Source organism: Abrus precatorius, unplaced genomic scaffold (assembly GCF_003935025.1).
Source record: "Abrus precatorius isolate BTA unplaced genomic scaffold, Abrus_2018 Scaffold10, whole genome shotgun sequence".
NCBI classification, from domain to species: domain Eukaryota; kingdom Viridiplantae; phylum Streptophyta; class Magnoliopsida; order Fabales; family Fabaceae; genus Abrus; species Abrus precatorius.
The window spans coordinates 18856805-18868792 of NW_020874292.1; the positions used below are offsets into that span (position 1 = coordinate 18856805).

An 11988-nucleotide genomic window follows, 5' to 3' on the forward strand; every position below is an offset into this window, starting at 1 on the left:
ATAATAAATATTAAATAATGCATTGAATATAATACAACAAAATATAAAAAAATGGCATCGTGGGAAGTTTTTATTTAGTTTTAAGGGTAAGGTGGTTAGATATGGGTGGTAGAGTCCAAGAGGCAAAAGTTACATGCATTTAAGTGAGAAAAAAACGCAGAAAAATGGATAAGAACGACGTCAAATATTTAAATGGCTCCTGATATCCAGCCTGGTGTCTTAAGTTACAACTTGTAAGTATGTGTAATTTTATTTTTTTTTACTTAGAAAAGTTTATTTATGTTTTTCTTAAGGTAAAAGTATTTTTGAATTCAAAAAGTGTGATTATTTTATGATAATTAGGTAATTTAAAAAGGACTGTTTATTTAAAATTTAACAAGACAATTAACAAATAATTTATTCCTTAAACACGTTTTCTAAAGTTTGAATCTCGATTATATATATTGAGAAGAATTTTTTAAAGAAACAACGTTCACTTCAATAACCATTGAAAAACTAGAGGATTTTAATAATTAATTATATTTATAATTGATTATTATAATACTTAACTGCTTAAATTAAAATTATGTTTATATATGTTTAAAATATTTTATTAAGTTTAAATTGTATAAAAGAATGCTTTTATAGTCAAATTATATATATATATATATATATATATATAAAGTTATGTGTAATAATTAACTTTTTTATTTAAAATAATTAGCTATTAAAAATAGAATGAGATAATAAAAATTAACTAAAAAAGCATTTTTAAGTATAAACTCCAAAATTTTGCTTATCCTAAAATAAGCTATTTTTTATTAAAAAAATTAAGTTGAATCCCTCACAAATATCAAATAAGATGAGAGAGATAACAAATTTTTCAAAAATGCTGCTCATTAAATTATTGTTTAATCAATTTTCATTTATATATATTTTTATTGTAATATTTTAAAGTTTAAAAGGATTAATTTGATATTAAATTTTTTGAAAACTAATCCAATAAAAAACTAATTTGAAACTATAATTCTAAACAATAGCATAATAAAACGTGTAATTTAAAATAATCAATTGTGATTAAGAAAAAAAAGTGCATGTCTGCAAACTTCAACTTGGCACAGACCTAATTCTTAAAAGTGAGTTACGCCAATGGATTTCCACCACGATACATCTTATTGTAAAAAATAAAATGTTGGCGTGTTACACGGAGCATCTTCACCCATGTTCCCATTCCCCACGTCTACCAGAATACACTCAATAACAGCACTTTTTTGCTGTTCTTTCTTTTGTATTTTTATTTTATATTTGTGCTTCTAAATTTTTTACATTATAGTAACATACATTGTACACCTAAAAAGCCAACTATTTAACAACATTTTGCCCCACAAATTATAATTTCCTTTTTCAAGTTCACAATGGTCCTTGCTTGATCTCTAGAGTAGTTTTTGGTTGAGAGGGAAACTCGGGTTCAATTTCACTGTGTTGCCTCCATCTGCATTTTTTCCTGTGGATTGGGAGGAATCAGGAGTCTCTTTAGAAGGCCTAGAGATGAGTTCCATTCAAAAAGAAAGCTTGTAAGCACCTATGGAACATGTATAATATGAAGCTGAAGTTGATGAAGGGAAGCGTTGTTGATAGAATCATTTTGAGTTGTTGCATCTTCTGCAACACTTAGCTTTGTAATTTTGATTGATTAGAGTTTATAATTAATGAGTTATAATGACAATTGTTAAATTAACTATGATAACCATTTTTATTTTTTTTTGCAAGTTGCTATTAAATAAGTTTATTTTTTACTTAAGTAAACATTGGTTGGTTGGTACAAGTTATTTTACCTAATATGAACTGTCTTAAAGAATGATTAAGATTAAATTAAAATTGATATACACGTAGAGGATTTCAATTACAAATTTTTAAGGGTAGAGAATAAATTGAAAATGAGAGACACGTATGTGAAGTAAATTCATATTTAATTTTAACCTAAAAAATCATATGATATTATCTTAATAATCACACATATAAAAATTTAAATCACTTTAATATGCATGTTATCTTATAATTAATGTTTATTTATGTTTTAAATAACACAATATTTATTAAAATAAAATTAATTGACAAAGTGTTGACTATTTTTAAAGTTTTTAAGTTTTAAAATACTTAATGATAACATCCAATTTAATACTTAATTTTAAAAAATGTTTTTCTAAATTATTAAATAAAATAAATTTATCAAAATGTATTGCTAAAATAAGTTAAATTTTTGTCTTTCGTTAATTTATGTGAGTTACACAATTTTATTTTGTTAGAGGAAAATATATATATATATATATATATATATATATATATTATACACTTAAAAAAATTATAGACCTTATTTTTTTATATAAAAAATAAGAGTTTAAATTCATTTCAACATGTCATCTAGGTACATTCTTAGCTTACTTTAGTTGCATATTAACTCACTAACTCAAGTAGTAAAATACCTGTCACAAGTATTCTCATTATCTATCTTGTTAAGCAATGCTACAAAATATGAAAACTAATAATAAAATATATTTAAATAACATGTGTTTATATATATAAAAAATGCTAACAAATATATTATTTTTTATACTTTTTATAATTAATAAAAATTTGTTAAAATTCATAAAATAACAGATTTTTTTAAAAGACAAAATTTTATAAAAATTCGATCTAATCATTCAATTTGTATATCCATTAAAATTTAATTTTTATTTGACAGTTTTCAAATGATCAATGCATATATTAAGAATTAAATATTAACGAGTTCAATAAATTAAATCTTCAGAATTTAATAAATTAGATTTAAGTTTAAATTTTGATAATTTAGAATAAGCAAGTGAAATTAAATTTTCTAACATCTTTCTAGTTTCATTTTTTAGAAGATTAGTCATTGTAATGTTTAAGCTATGTTTTCATTGTTCTTATAACTCTATTTTCGATTGATTCGTCCAACTCCAAATATATATATATATAAACTACTTTAAACTAATAGTTATTGTAAAAATAATTTTATTTATTGTACATTATTTGTAAAAAATGATAAAAGTTTATTAAATTCTATTAAAGATTTTTATTAGAATTAAGAATCTTTGTAGGTTACAGTGAAAAATCAAAAGTATATAAGTTGTACAATCCAGAGAATATCAGTCAAGATATTACCTTTGATGAAAATGGAATGTGAGACTAGTTAAAAAAGGACAAGGCATTAATTGTTTGTACCAATTACTATAAATGAACAACCTGATGATAAAGTTGATAAACCTTCAGGAATGACGTCTACCTCCATAATTACAAGATTATGAAGTTAATAGAGATGATGATTCATAAGAAATAGAGGAAGAAGTTACTTACTATGCCTTATTTGCATACTGTGATCCAATGACATATGAGGAACCAGTCAATAATGATTGCTTGATTAAAGCAACACATGAAGAGATTCATGCAATTGAAAAGAAGCACGTATGGGAGTTAACAACACTTCTAGAGGAAAAGAAGCCAATTGGTGTGAAGAGATAATTGTTTCAAAGCACAATTGGTAGCAAAATAGTACAAATAAAAACCTAGCATTCATTACTTTCAAGTATTTGCTCCAGTTGCGAAATTTGATACAATATACTTGATTTTTTCCCTTGTTGCTCAAAATAAATGGAGGATTTTTCAAATAGATGTCAAGTCTACTTTCCTAAATGGTGTGCTTCATTATCAACAACAAGGACGGGAAGATAAGGTATACAAGTTAAAAAAAAAATTATATGAATTGAAACAAGCGCCTAAAGTCTGATACACATGTATTGACACATATTTCATGAGCAACAGATTTCATAAAAATCCATATAAGCATGTTTTATATGTCAAACAAACAAGGATGGAGACATCATTGTTGTTAGTCAATACATGGATGTTTTAATCTTCAATGGCAATAATTCAAAATTGCTAGATAAATTTAGAGAATATGTATACTTAATTTAAAATGACATATGTGGGTTTAATGTCTTATTCTAGGCATTGAGGTGAAGCAGACAAATGAAGTGATTTTTATCTCTTTGGAGACTTATGCAACAAATGTTTTGAAAAAATTCAAGATGGAGACTTGCAAACCAGTGCAGACACTAGTTGAAGAAAGATTAAAGCTTAAAAAAAAAGTGGTAATAATCTTGTCAATTCAACTAACTTTAGAATGTTAGTGAGAAGCCTCAAATACTTGACAATAACAAGACCTACCATAGTTTATAGAGTAGGGCTAATAATTAGATTTATGGAATCACCAAGACAAATCTCATTGGCAAGCTGCAAAACAAATCTTGAGGTATGTCAAGGGTACAATTGATGAAGATATCTTTTATTCAAGTTTTAACAAGACAAAATTAATTGGATACATAAATAGTAATTAGGCTAGTGAGACTGAAACTCAAAAAAGCACTTCAGGCTATGCTTTTCATATTGGTACAAGTGTATTTTCTTGGTCCTCCAAAAAATAAGTAGTTGCTTTGTCTACAACAGAAGCAAAGTACATTGCAGCAATAAAGTGCACTACTCAAGCAATTTGGTTGCAGAGAATATTAAGTGAGTTACAACACCCCCATGATAATCTAACAAAGATTTTCTGTGACAATAAATCAATAATTGCTTTGACAAAGAATTTAGTCTTTCATGGCCGCAGTAAACATATTGATATCAAATATCACTGCATTCATGACTTGATTAGAAATAAAGAAATTATGGTGAAATATTACACTTCAAAAAATCAAGTAGCAAATATTTTTACAAAGCCACTCAAAGTTTAAGGAATGATATTAAAAGATTAACTAAACTTGTTGAAATTGTTTAATAGTAAAAAGTTGTAACTTTAATTAGTTGTTGATAAATTGTATATATTTATTTTAGCCATAGGATTATAAGTTGTATTTTATCCATAGAATAATTTCTATTAAATATATCATAATTAGTCAAACTCGGTCACTTGAAAAAACAGCTAAACCTTATTGTAATATAAATAGAAAATATTATTTAATTTATGGTGTACTTTGGTAAGCAATAAAAGAATTTAGAAATAGAAAGACAGTTAGAAATAACTCAAAGGAGTTTTATCATTTTAAGTGTTGTGTGCTTTAAAAATTAGTTATTAACAAAGTATTAACAAAGTCAAATATTGAGTATATTATTTATTATCTTAATACAAATATTTTGTGAGATTAAATTTTGTTTTTTAAATATTTATATTTTCTTCTGTAACATTTAAATTTCAACGAGGAAATTTTTATTGCCAATAGAATATCAAAAGAATTTAGCAATATGTGTTTGTAGAAGTTAGTGTATCTTGAACATTCGATGGAGGAGCATGGTGTAGGTCTTCGAGTTTTCAAAATTGGCTTATTAATATAGGGATTAAGTTGCAAAATTTATATTCTTTTAACGTAATTTGTGCAACGGGTAAAATGAATCTAACGGTTAACACATAAAAAGACCATGATACACCAAGATTTACCAAGGGCACGTTAAACGGCATCGTATTTGCAAATTCTTTCTCCCCTCTCGGAGTTCGCCTCTCGCGTGCTGTCACTGCTGTCTCTCTTTCAGGTTCTTCTCTCTTGTTTGTTCTCTCAGTTTCTATATGCATGCTTCTCTTTATATATTCTCTCATATTCTTATTAGATCTCTCATTTATGTCAATATGATTTTTGTTTCTCAGGATAAAAGTTTGAAGCCAGATCGAGTGATTTGTTCCCGTTGCTCTCTTTCTCAGGTAAACGTTGTATTATCAAATTTTTAGCTATAGCATCAATGTTTTGGACAACTTGATTTAATTACTTATTTGCAAAAATTCGAAACTGATCAATGATCCTCCTGTGTGAAACGTTGTTACCTGAATTGTTAATTGAAATAAGACTCGGTATAATGATAATATTGAAATTTAGCAGATTATAGTGCTTGATGGAATTTGGAGGTTTGGTTACTAGTTTATGGTACATGCTCGACACTAACTGTAATGGTGTTAGCAATATACATTGAAGCTCTGTATTTTTTGGATGGAAGAATTGAATTGAGTGGGTGTGGATAAATGGGGAACAATGACAAGACAAAGAGAGTGGTTTTTGTGACTGTGGGGACAACCTGCTTTGATGCTCTTGTGAGAGCTGTAGATTCCAACGATGTTAAACAAGCCTTGTTTGCAAAAGGCTACACCCACCTTCTTATCCAAATGGGCCATGGATCCTATCTTCCTACTAAGGTAACCTCCCCGTTTTCTCTCTTCGTGCTTTCTCGTATAATACTGCCTTCTTTGGTTGTGCATTTTCGTTTATGATAATTAGATTTTAAAATCAACTTTTGCTGACATGGGCATGGGAAATTGCCACTTCAAGATTTGCTGAGTTAGCTTTCTATGCTTGCTTGAAGAAAGTTTTACATGGCATTAAGTCATTGATCACTGGATAATATGTATACATGGATTTAGCTCTTCTTAAGTGGGGGATATACATAAAATTTAGTTGTAAATGATGATTAGAAAACCAAGGGTTAATAGTCTGATAAAATACACGCTTGTTTACAACAAATTATGAAGTTGTTAAAATTTCAATCATTGATTTTATATCTGTTTACAAACTCAAGACAGAAACTAACATCTAGTAACTGTGCATGCAACCAAGTATACCTAACATCAGAAATGGAGGGAGATAAATATGGAGAGTTTATTATTCTCTTTTTCTATTGCCTATACTTCTGTTTTTAATGAGTTTATTATTAGTAACCTTTTAGTTTTAATTCTAGTCTGAAGGAGATGGTTCGTTGGCTGTAGACTACTTCACTTTTTCATCCAGTATTGCAGACCATCTCAGATCAGCTTCTCTTGTCATTAGCCATGCAGGTATGATTGTTTATTACATGATTTTCCACTTATTGTTATGTAAATCTACCCGGAAATCTACCTAAGAAGTTTTTCTGTTACTTGATCTTGGTGGCTTATATTGTATTCTGCTCTTCCATCCATGAGGATTTATCAGCTGTCAGGATTAGTGATTTCATGCCGATATTTGATATATTTTGATGGTGTAGAGTTGTGGTGTTAATTACAGGGTTTGGTTTATGGCAATGGAGTTGAGTGTTTGTTGTTAGCTTTGCATTGGACAAAATTTTCTTTTCTACCAAGGATGGCAGCTAACAAAGAAAATAAAGCACATGGCAAAATTCATACTATTTAAGCTTGCTGATGTGGCTGCATTACAGTTTGAAAGTCAGATTTTATATATTATAAATATATCTTTAAAATAATGGTAAATTTTATTGAATACCCTCCTCCAACACTGGATCAATGGCTGTAAGTTAGGAACTGAACCTGTCGGAACTATCCTGCTATCTCTTTTACAAACACTAATCAAGAACACTGAATCTTGACACAAACTGTAGGGTCTCTTTAATGAGAAACCTTGATCACAATTCTTATTCCAATTTTCATGCATGAATACAGTTTGCTCAGACTTCTATTAAGACTGTACTTCCTAACTAACTAACTTTTCCTTGTCTAAACCCACCAACGTTAGTATTTGCAACTGACCTCTCATCTGCATACAGCTAGGATTATTTGACAACTAAAGAAAACAATTGGCTAAAAATACATTCTATTGATAGGTATTATAGTGTCCTGGGTCATGAAGAGCAAGAATGGTATACCACTTCTGCAGGTGTTTAAAAGCTTGGTCTCGCTCACTCAAAACTGACTCAAACTGGCCAACTAACTGCCTTCCCTTATATTTTCTGCTTCTACTGTAGCTGGCTAACTAATTAGCTACTCTTAACTGCTTTCCTAATAAGCCTGATTAATAGGGGCTGACCCACATGATTCTTTGAGCCCATCTAATGTGACTTCCCCAATTGGGGCTTGTTCCTTACAGTCTTATACAAACTTTGCCTTAGAAAACTGTTGGTTCAATGTAACTTGGTACAATTATGCCCGATTGCGCTGGTTTACTGGAGCGAAGTATGCATTTTTTCTGTGAGTGGATGTGTTCCTTTTCCCATTTGTGATGAAAATCATGCATCTATTTATTGCCTTTCATCACAAATTTACTGCCACTATGCTTATATCGAGATACACCTGGACTTGATATCCAATACCTTGCATTACCTGTACATTATTCATTATGATTTTCTCCTTCATTGGTCATAAGGTTGTAACTTACTTGAATTTGAAATAGATTTTGTGAGATGATGTTGGCAGGGATGCTATTCCTTTACTAGCCAGGAAGAAAGCATTGTTATTATTCCATTCTTCAAACGCCTTTCAAATATTTTGCTGATAAAATCTTCCAAGAAATAATAAATTGCTATGAAACACATGAATTTGCTGTTGTATTGTTATTAAACTGGAAAGATACTATTCTCCTCGAAAGGACAAAGAATATATAATAAAAGAAACTTAAAGTGACCCGGGTTTTGTTATTGTTGTTATTATTTGGGGCTAGAGGTAGGTAATTAACTGTAGATATTCTGAATTTTTGCAGGGTCAGGTAGCATATTTGAGACACTGCAGCTAGGCAAACCTTTAATTGTAGTTGTAAATGAAGATTTGATGGATAATCATCAAAGTGAGCTTGCAGAAGAGCTTGCTGACAGAAAACATCTTTATTGTGCTAGTCCTCTGACACTCCATCAAATTATAGCAGATATGGATTTAACGTCTCTCCTACCTTATTCTCCAGGTGATGCCACACTTGTAGCCAAGCATATAAACAGATTCCTTGGTTTTCCTGATGACTGATCCAAAGGCCTTTTTTTCTCTATTTTTTTCCTTGAGTTAAAAGCCCCAAATATTGAAGTCTTATTACTGAAGATCATATTTTGATGCAAGCAATGTATGTGATATGTTACAATACATATATATGGGAACCGTTGCACTTTCATATTCAACGTGTAACTTTGCAGTTAATATATCTACATTTGAGAGTTGTGATCCTGAAATTCAGTCATGAGGAAATTGGTCTAGAAGGAAGTCTGTACTACACGTTCAAATTGTGTGATTTGTGTCCATAATATTTAGGTATGAGGGAAAATCGACATTATAACAAATCAAACATCATGCTTATATATGTTAGCTTTATATTCCTGTCTTGTTCATTACTAGTTATGTGTTGAACTTAGTTGGATGAAAAGCAATGTTGAATAGCACAGTAGCTATTGCAAACCATTATTTCATAGGGGGGACACTTACCCTAGCAGCCTCACAGTAATTTGCAACAACTCTGATTTAGTATACGCCTCTAAGTGGTCTTAACTAACATGACTATTTGAAATCTTCTCTATAAGGTACAAATCAATATATCATTAGCATATGTTCATTATAGTGATCATTCTCACAAAATTATTCATGTCACTTCAAAATATCAAAAATGCCCCAAGTTTGGAAGATGCAGAGGCAAAGAAAAGAGATTGAGAGAGAGAAGGATCAAGCACGAGAGAAGAGAAAATGAGGTGAGGTGATACTAGTAATTCTAGGGGAAGAGAACTAACCCGAAGAATTGAGAGAAGATAGGAACTCCAATCAAAGAATGGAATTCGAAAATGTCTTGAATTAAGAGAATTGAGAATTGAGAATTTTTTGCAGTAAAATGTCTGTCATCCCCAGAATTACCTTTCCCTGTTTATAGCTACTCGTTAACAACTACCTCTAATACGACAACGGAATTACAAAACAAAAATTGGATAAAACGACACTCCTAATAACAACAAAATGACAACTATACAACAACAGAACGACAACTATTTAAAGACTTATATCAATATACTCCCTCCCAACAAAATCCTTGACCTCAAGGATTGAAATCTGGAAACTTCTTGAGATCAAAGAAAAATTTCCAAGTAGCATCCTCGGGCAATTGATGCTTCCACTTGACAAGAACCTTAATGATAGCTTTGTTGCGCTTCTTCACAGTCATCCAATCCATAATGGCCTCTGGTTCCTTGCCTCCAATCACATTAACATCTTCCATAGGATTAGTAGCAGATGTGACAGCTTCTCCAACATGTCTTTTCAATTGAGAAACATGAAACACATTATGCACTCTTGAACCCGTTGGAAGTTGGAGTTTGTAGGTCACTGCTCCTATTTTGTCTGTAATAAAAAAGGGACCAAAGTACTTAGGAGCCAACTTGGCATTCCTTCAAAAAGCTACCGAAACTTGTCTGTAAGTATGTAATTTCACATATACCCAATCTCCCACATCAAATGCTCGGTCACTTCTATGTTTGCCAACTTGTTGCTTCATCCTATTTTGGGCCCTTTGCATATGAAATTTGATCAACTTTAAAGCCTCTTCCCTCTTCTGCAAGCTTCTGTCCACCAAGTCAATTTTAGATTCTCCAGGCAAGTAAGGAAGATAGGCTGAAGGAGGCTCGCCATAAACCACTTCATATGGACTAGTCTTGATTGTTGAGTGATAAGTAGTATTGTACCACCATTCTGCCAGAGCTAACCATTTAGACTAAGCAGTAGGCACATCAGCACACATACATATGAGAAAAGTTTCCAAACACCTATTAACAACCTCAGTCTGCCCATTTGTTTGAGGGTGATAAACAGTGGAAAGCTGAACTTGTACTCCTTGAAAAGCCATCAAATCCTTCCAAAATTGACTCACAAAGACTGGATCTTTGTCACTGGTGATTAAGTCAGGGAACCCATGCAGTTTGAACACATTGTCAAGGAAGTTTTGGGCAACTTTAGCAGCAGAATAAAGGTGATTCAGGGCCATAAAATGGGCGAACGGACTTAGTCTATCGACCACTACATAGATAACTTGTTTACCATGGAAAGGAGGCAACCCTTCAATGAAATCCATGGTGATATGCTGCCAAATTCTCTCAGATATTAGCAGAGGTTGCAATAGCCCTAGGGAAGCTGCTGTACATATTTGCATTTCTGACACACCTCACATTTTGTGACAAAAGTCTTGACATCCCTTGACATGCCTTTCCAATAAACAACAAACTATAATCTTTTCATGGTAGCATCCCTACCTGAGTGTCCACTAGAAGCTGTGGTATGCAACCAAATCAGTAGATCATGTCTCAATTCCCCATCCCTTCCAATCACCAACCTACCTTTTCTTCGAAGTTCATCCTGTAGCCATGTATAATGCTTATGAGAGGTTGGGTCATTTACCAAATCATCTATGATCCTTTGCAAGTGTTGATCATGCTGCCATGATGCCTTAATCCTCTAAAGCAAATCATTCTCGGGAGTGAGTGTGACCATAGATAGCACTGGATTCCACCAATTCTTGACAAGAAAGTGCATCAGCAGCTACGTTGGCATGACCTTGCTTGAATTCTATAGAAAAGTCAAATTCCATAAACTTAACTAGCCATTTCTGTTGGAATGCAGTGGTTAGTCTCTGGCGAAGGATATATTGTAGAATTTGATGATCAGTTTTGATTATAAAATAAGAGTTGAGAAGATAATGCCTCCATTTTTGCATAGCAAATACAACCGTTAATAACTCCTCATAGGTTGACAAAGTTTGTTGTTGAACATTCAAAACCCTACTAATAAAAGCAATAAGGTGATGATCCTACATGAGTACAGCCCCAATGCCAGGGCCCGAGGCGTCCACTTCTACTCCAAATGCTTTGGAAAAGTTTGGCAAGGCAAGTACTGGGGCTTTGGTTAATTGATCTTTTAATTCTTGAAAGGCAGCCTTTGCTTCCAATGACCAAGTAAATTTGTTTTTCTTCAACAAACCGTCTGTAGTATCCAGCTAACCCGAGGAACCCTCTCAGCTGTTTTAGTGTTCTAGGTAGAGGCTAATTTTGCACAGCCATTATCTTTATAGGATTAGTGGCAACTCATTCTTTAGAAATAAAGTGGCCTAAGTATTTCACCTCATCGACCCCAAAGTAGCATTTGGATTTTTTGGCAAACAAGCAATTAGTCCTCATGGTCAGTAATGTTTGTTCCACCAGAGGAGCATGAGTGGTCAGAGATTGCAGTAG

At 31.6% G+C, this 11988-nt stretch overlaps 1 protein-coding gene across 2 annotated transcripts; it reads left to right on the forward strand.

Moving 5' to 3' along the window:
- The first annotated feature begins 5554 nt into the window (after window positions 1-5554).
- Window positions 5555-9106, forward strand: LOC113852730 (UDP-N-acetylglucosamine transferase subunit ALG13 homolog). 2 transcript variants are annotated; one of them, XM_027483085.1, is made up of 5 exons: window positions 5555-5580; window positions 5693-5746; window positions 5922-6232; window positions 6772-6868; window positions 8502-9106. In XM_027483085.1, the coding sequence occupies exons 3-5, from the start codon at window positions 6062-6064 to the stop codon at window positions 8756-8758; spliced, it is 525 nt and encodes a 174-aa protein (XP_027338886.1). In that variant the 5' UTR covers window positions 5555-5580; window positions 5693-5746; window positions 5922-6061; the 3' UTR covers window positions 8759-9106. The 2 variants fall into 2 exon arrangements, with proteins under 2 accessions (XP_027338886.1, XP_027338887.1); XM_027483086.1 differs by lacking the exon at window positions 5555-5580 and having other exon boundaries at window positions 5684-5746; window positions 5961-6232; window positions 8502-8758.
- The last annotated feature ends 2882 nt before the right edge of the window (window positions 9107-11988 follow it).

Excerpts from the sequence above, each read along its gene's own strand:
- LOC113852730 (XM_027483085.1), top strand. The coding sequence starts at position 6,062 with ATGGGGAACAATGACAAGACAAAGAGAGTGGTTTTTGTGACTGTGGGG. Across the intron at positions 6,233-6,771 it reads GATCCTATCTTCCTACTAAG|TCTGAAGGAGATGGTTCGTT; the intron begins GTAACCTCCCCG and ends TTTTAATTCTAG. Across the intron at positions 6,869-8,501 it reads TCTTGTCATTAGCCATGCAG|GGTCAGGTAGCATATTTGAG; the intron begins GTATGATTGTTT and ends GAATTTTTGCAG.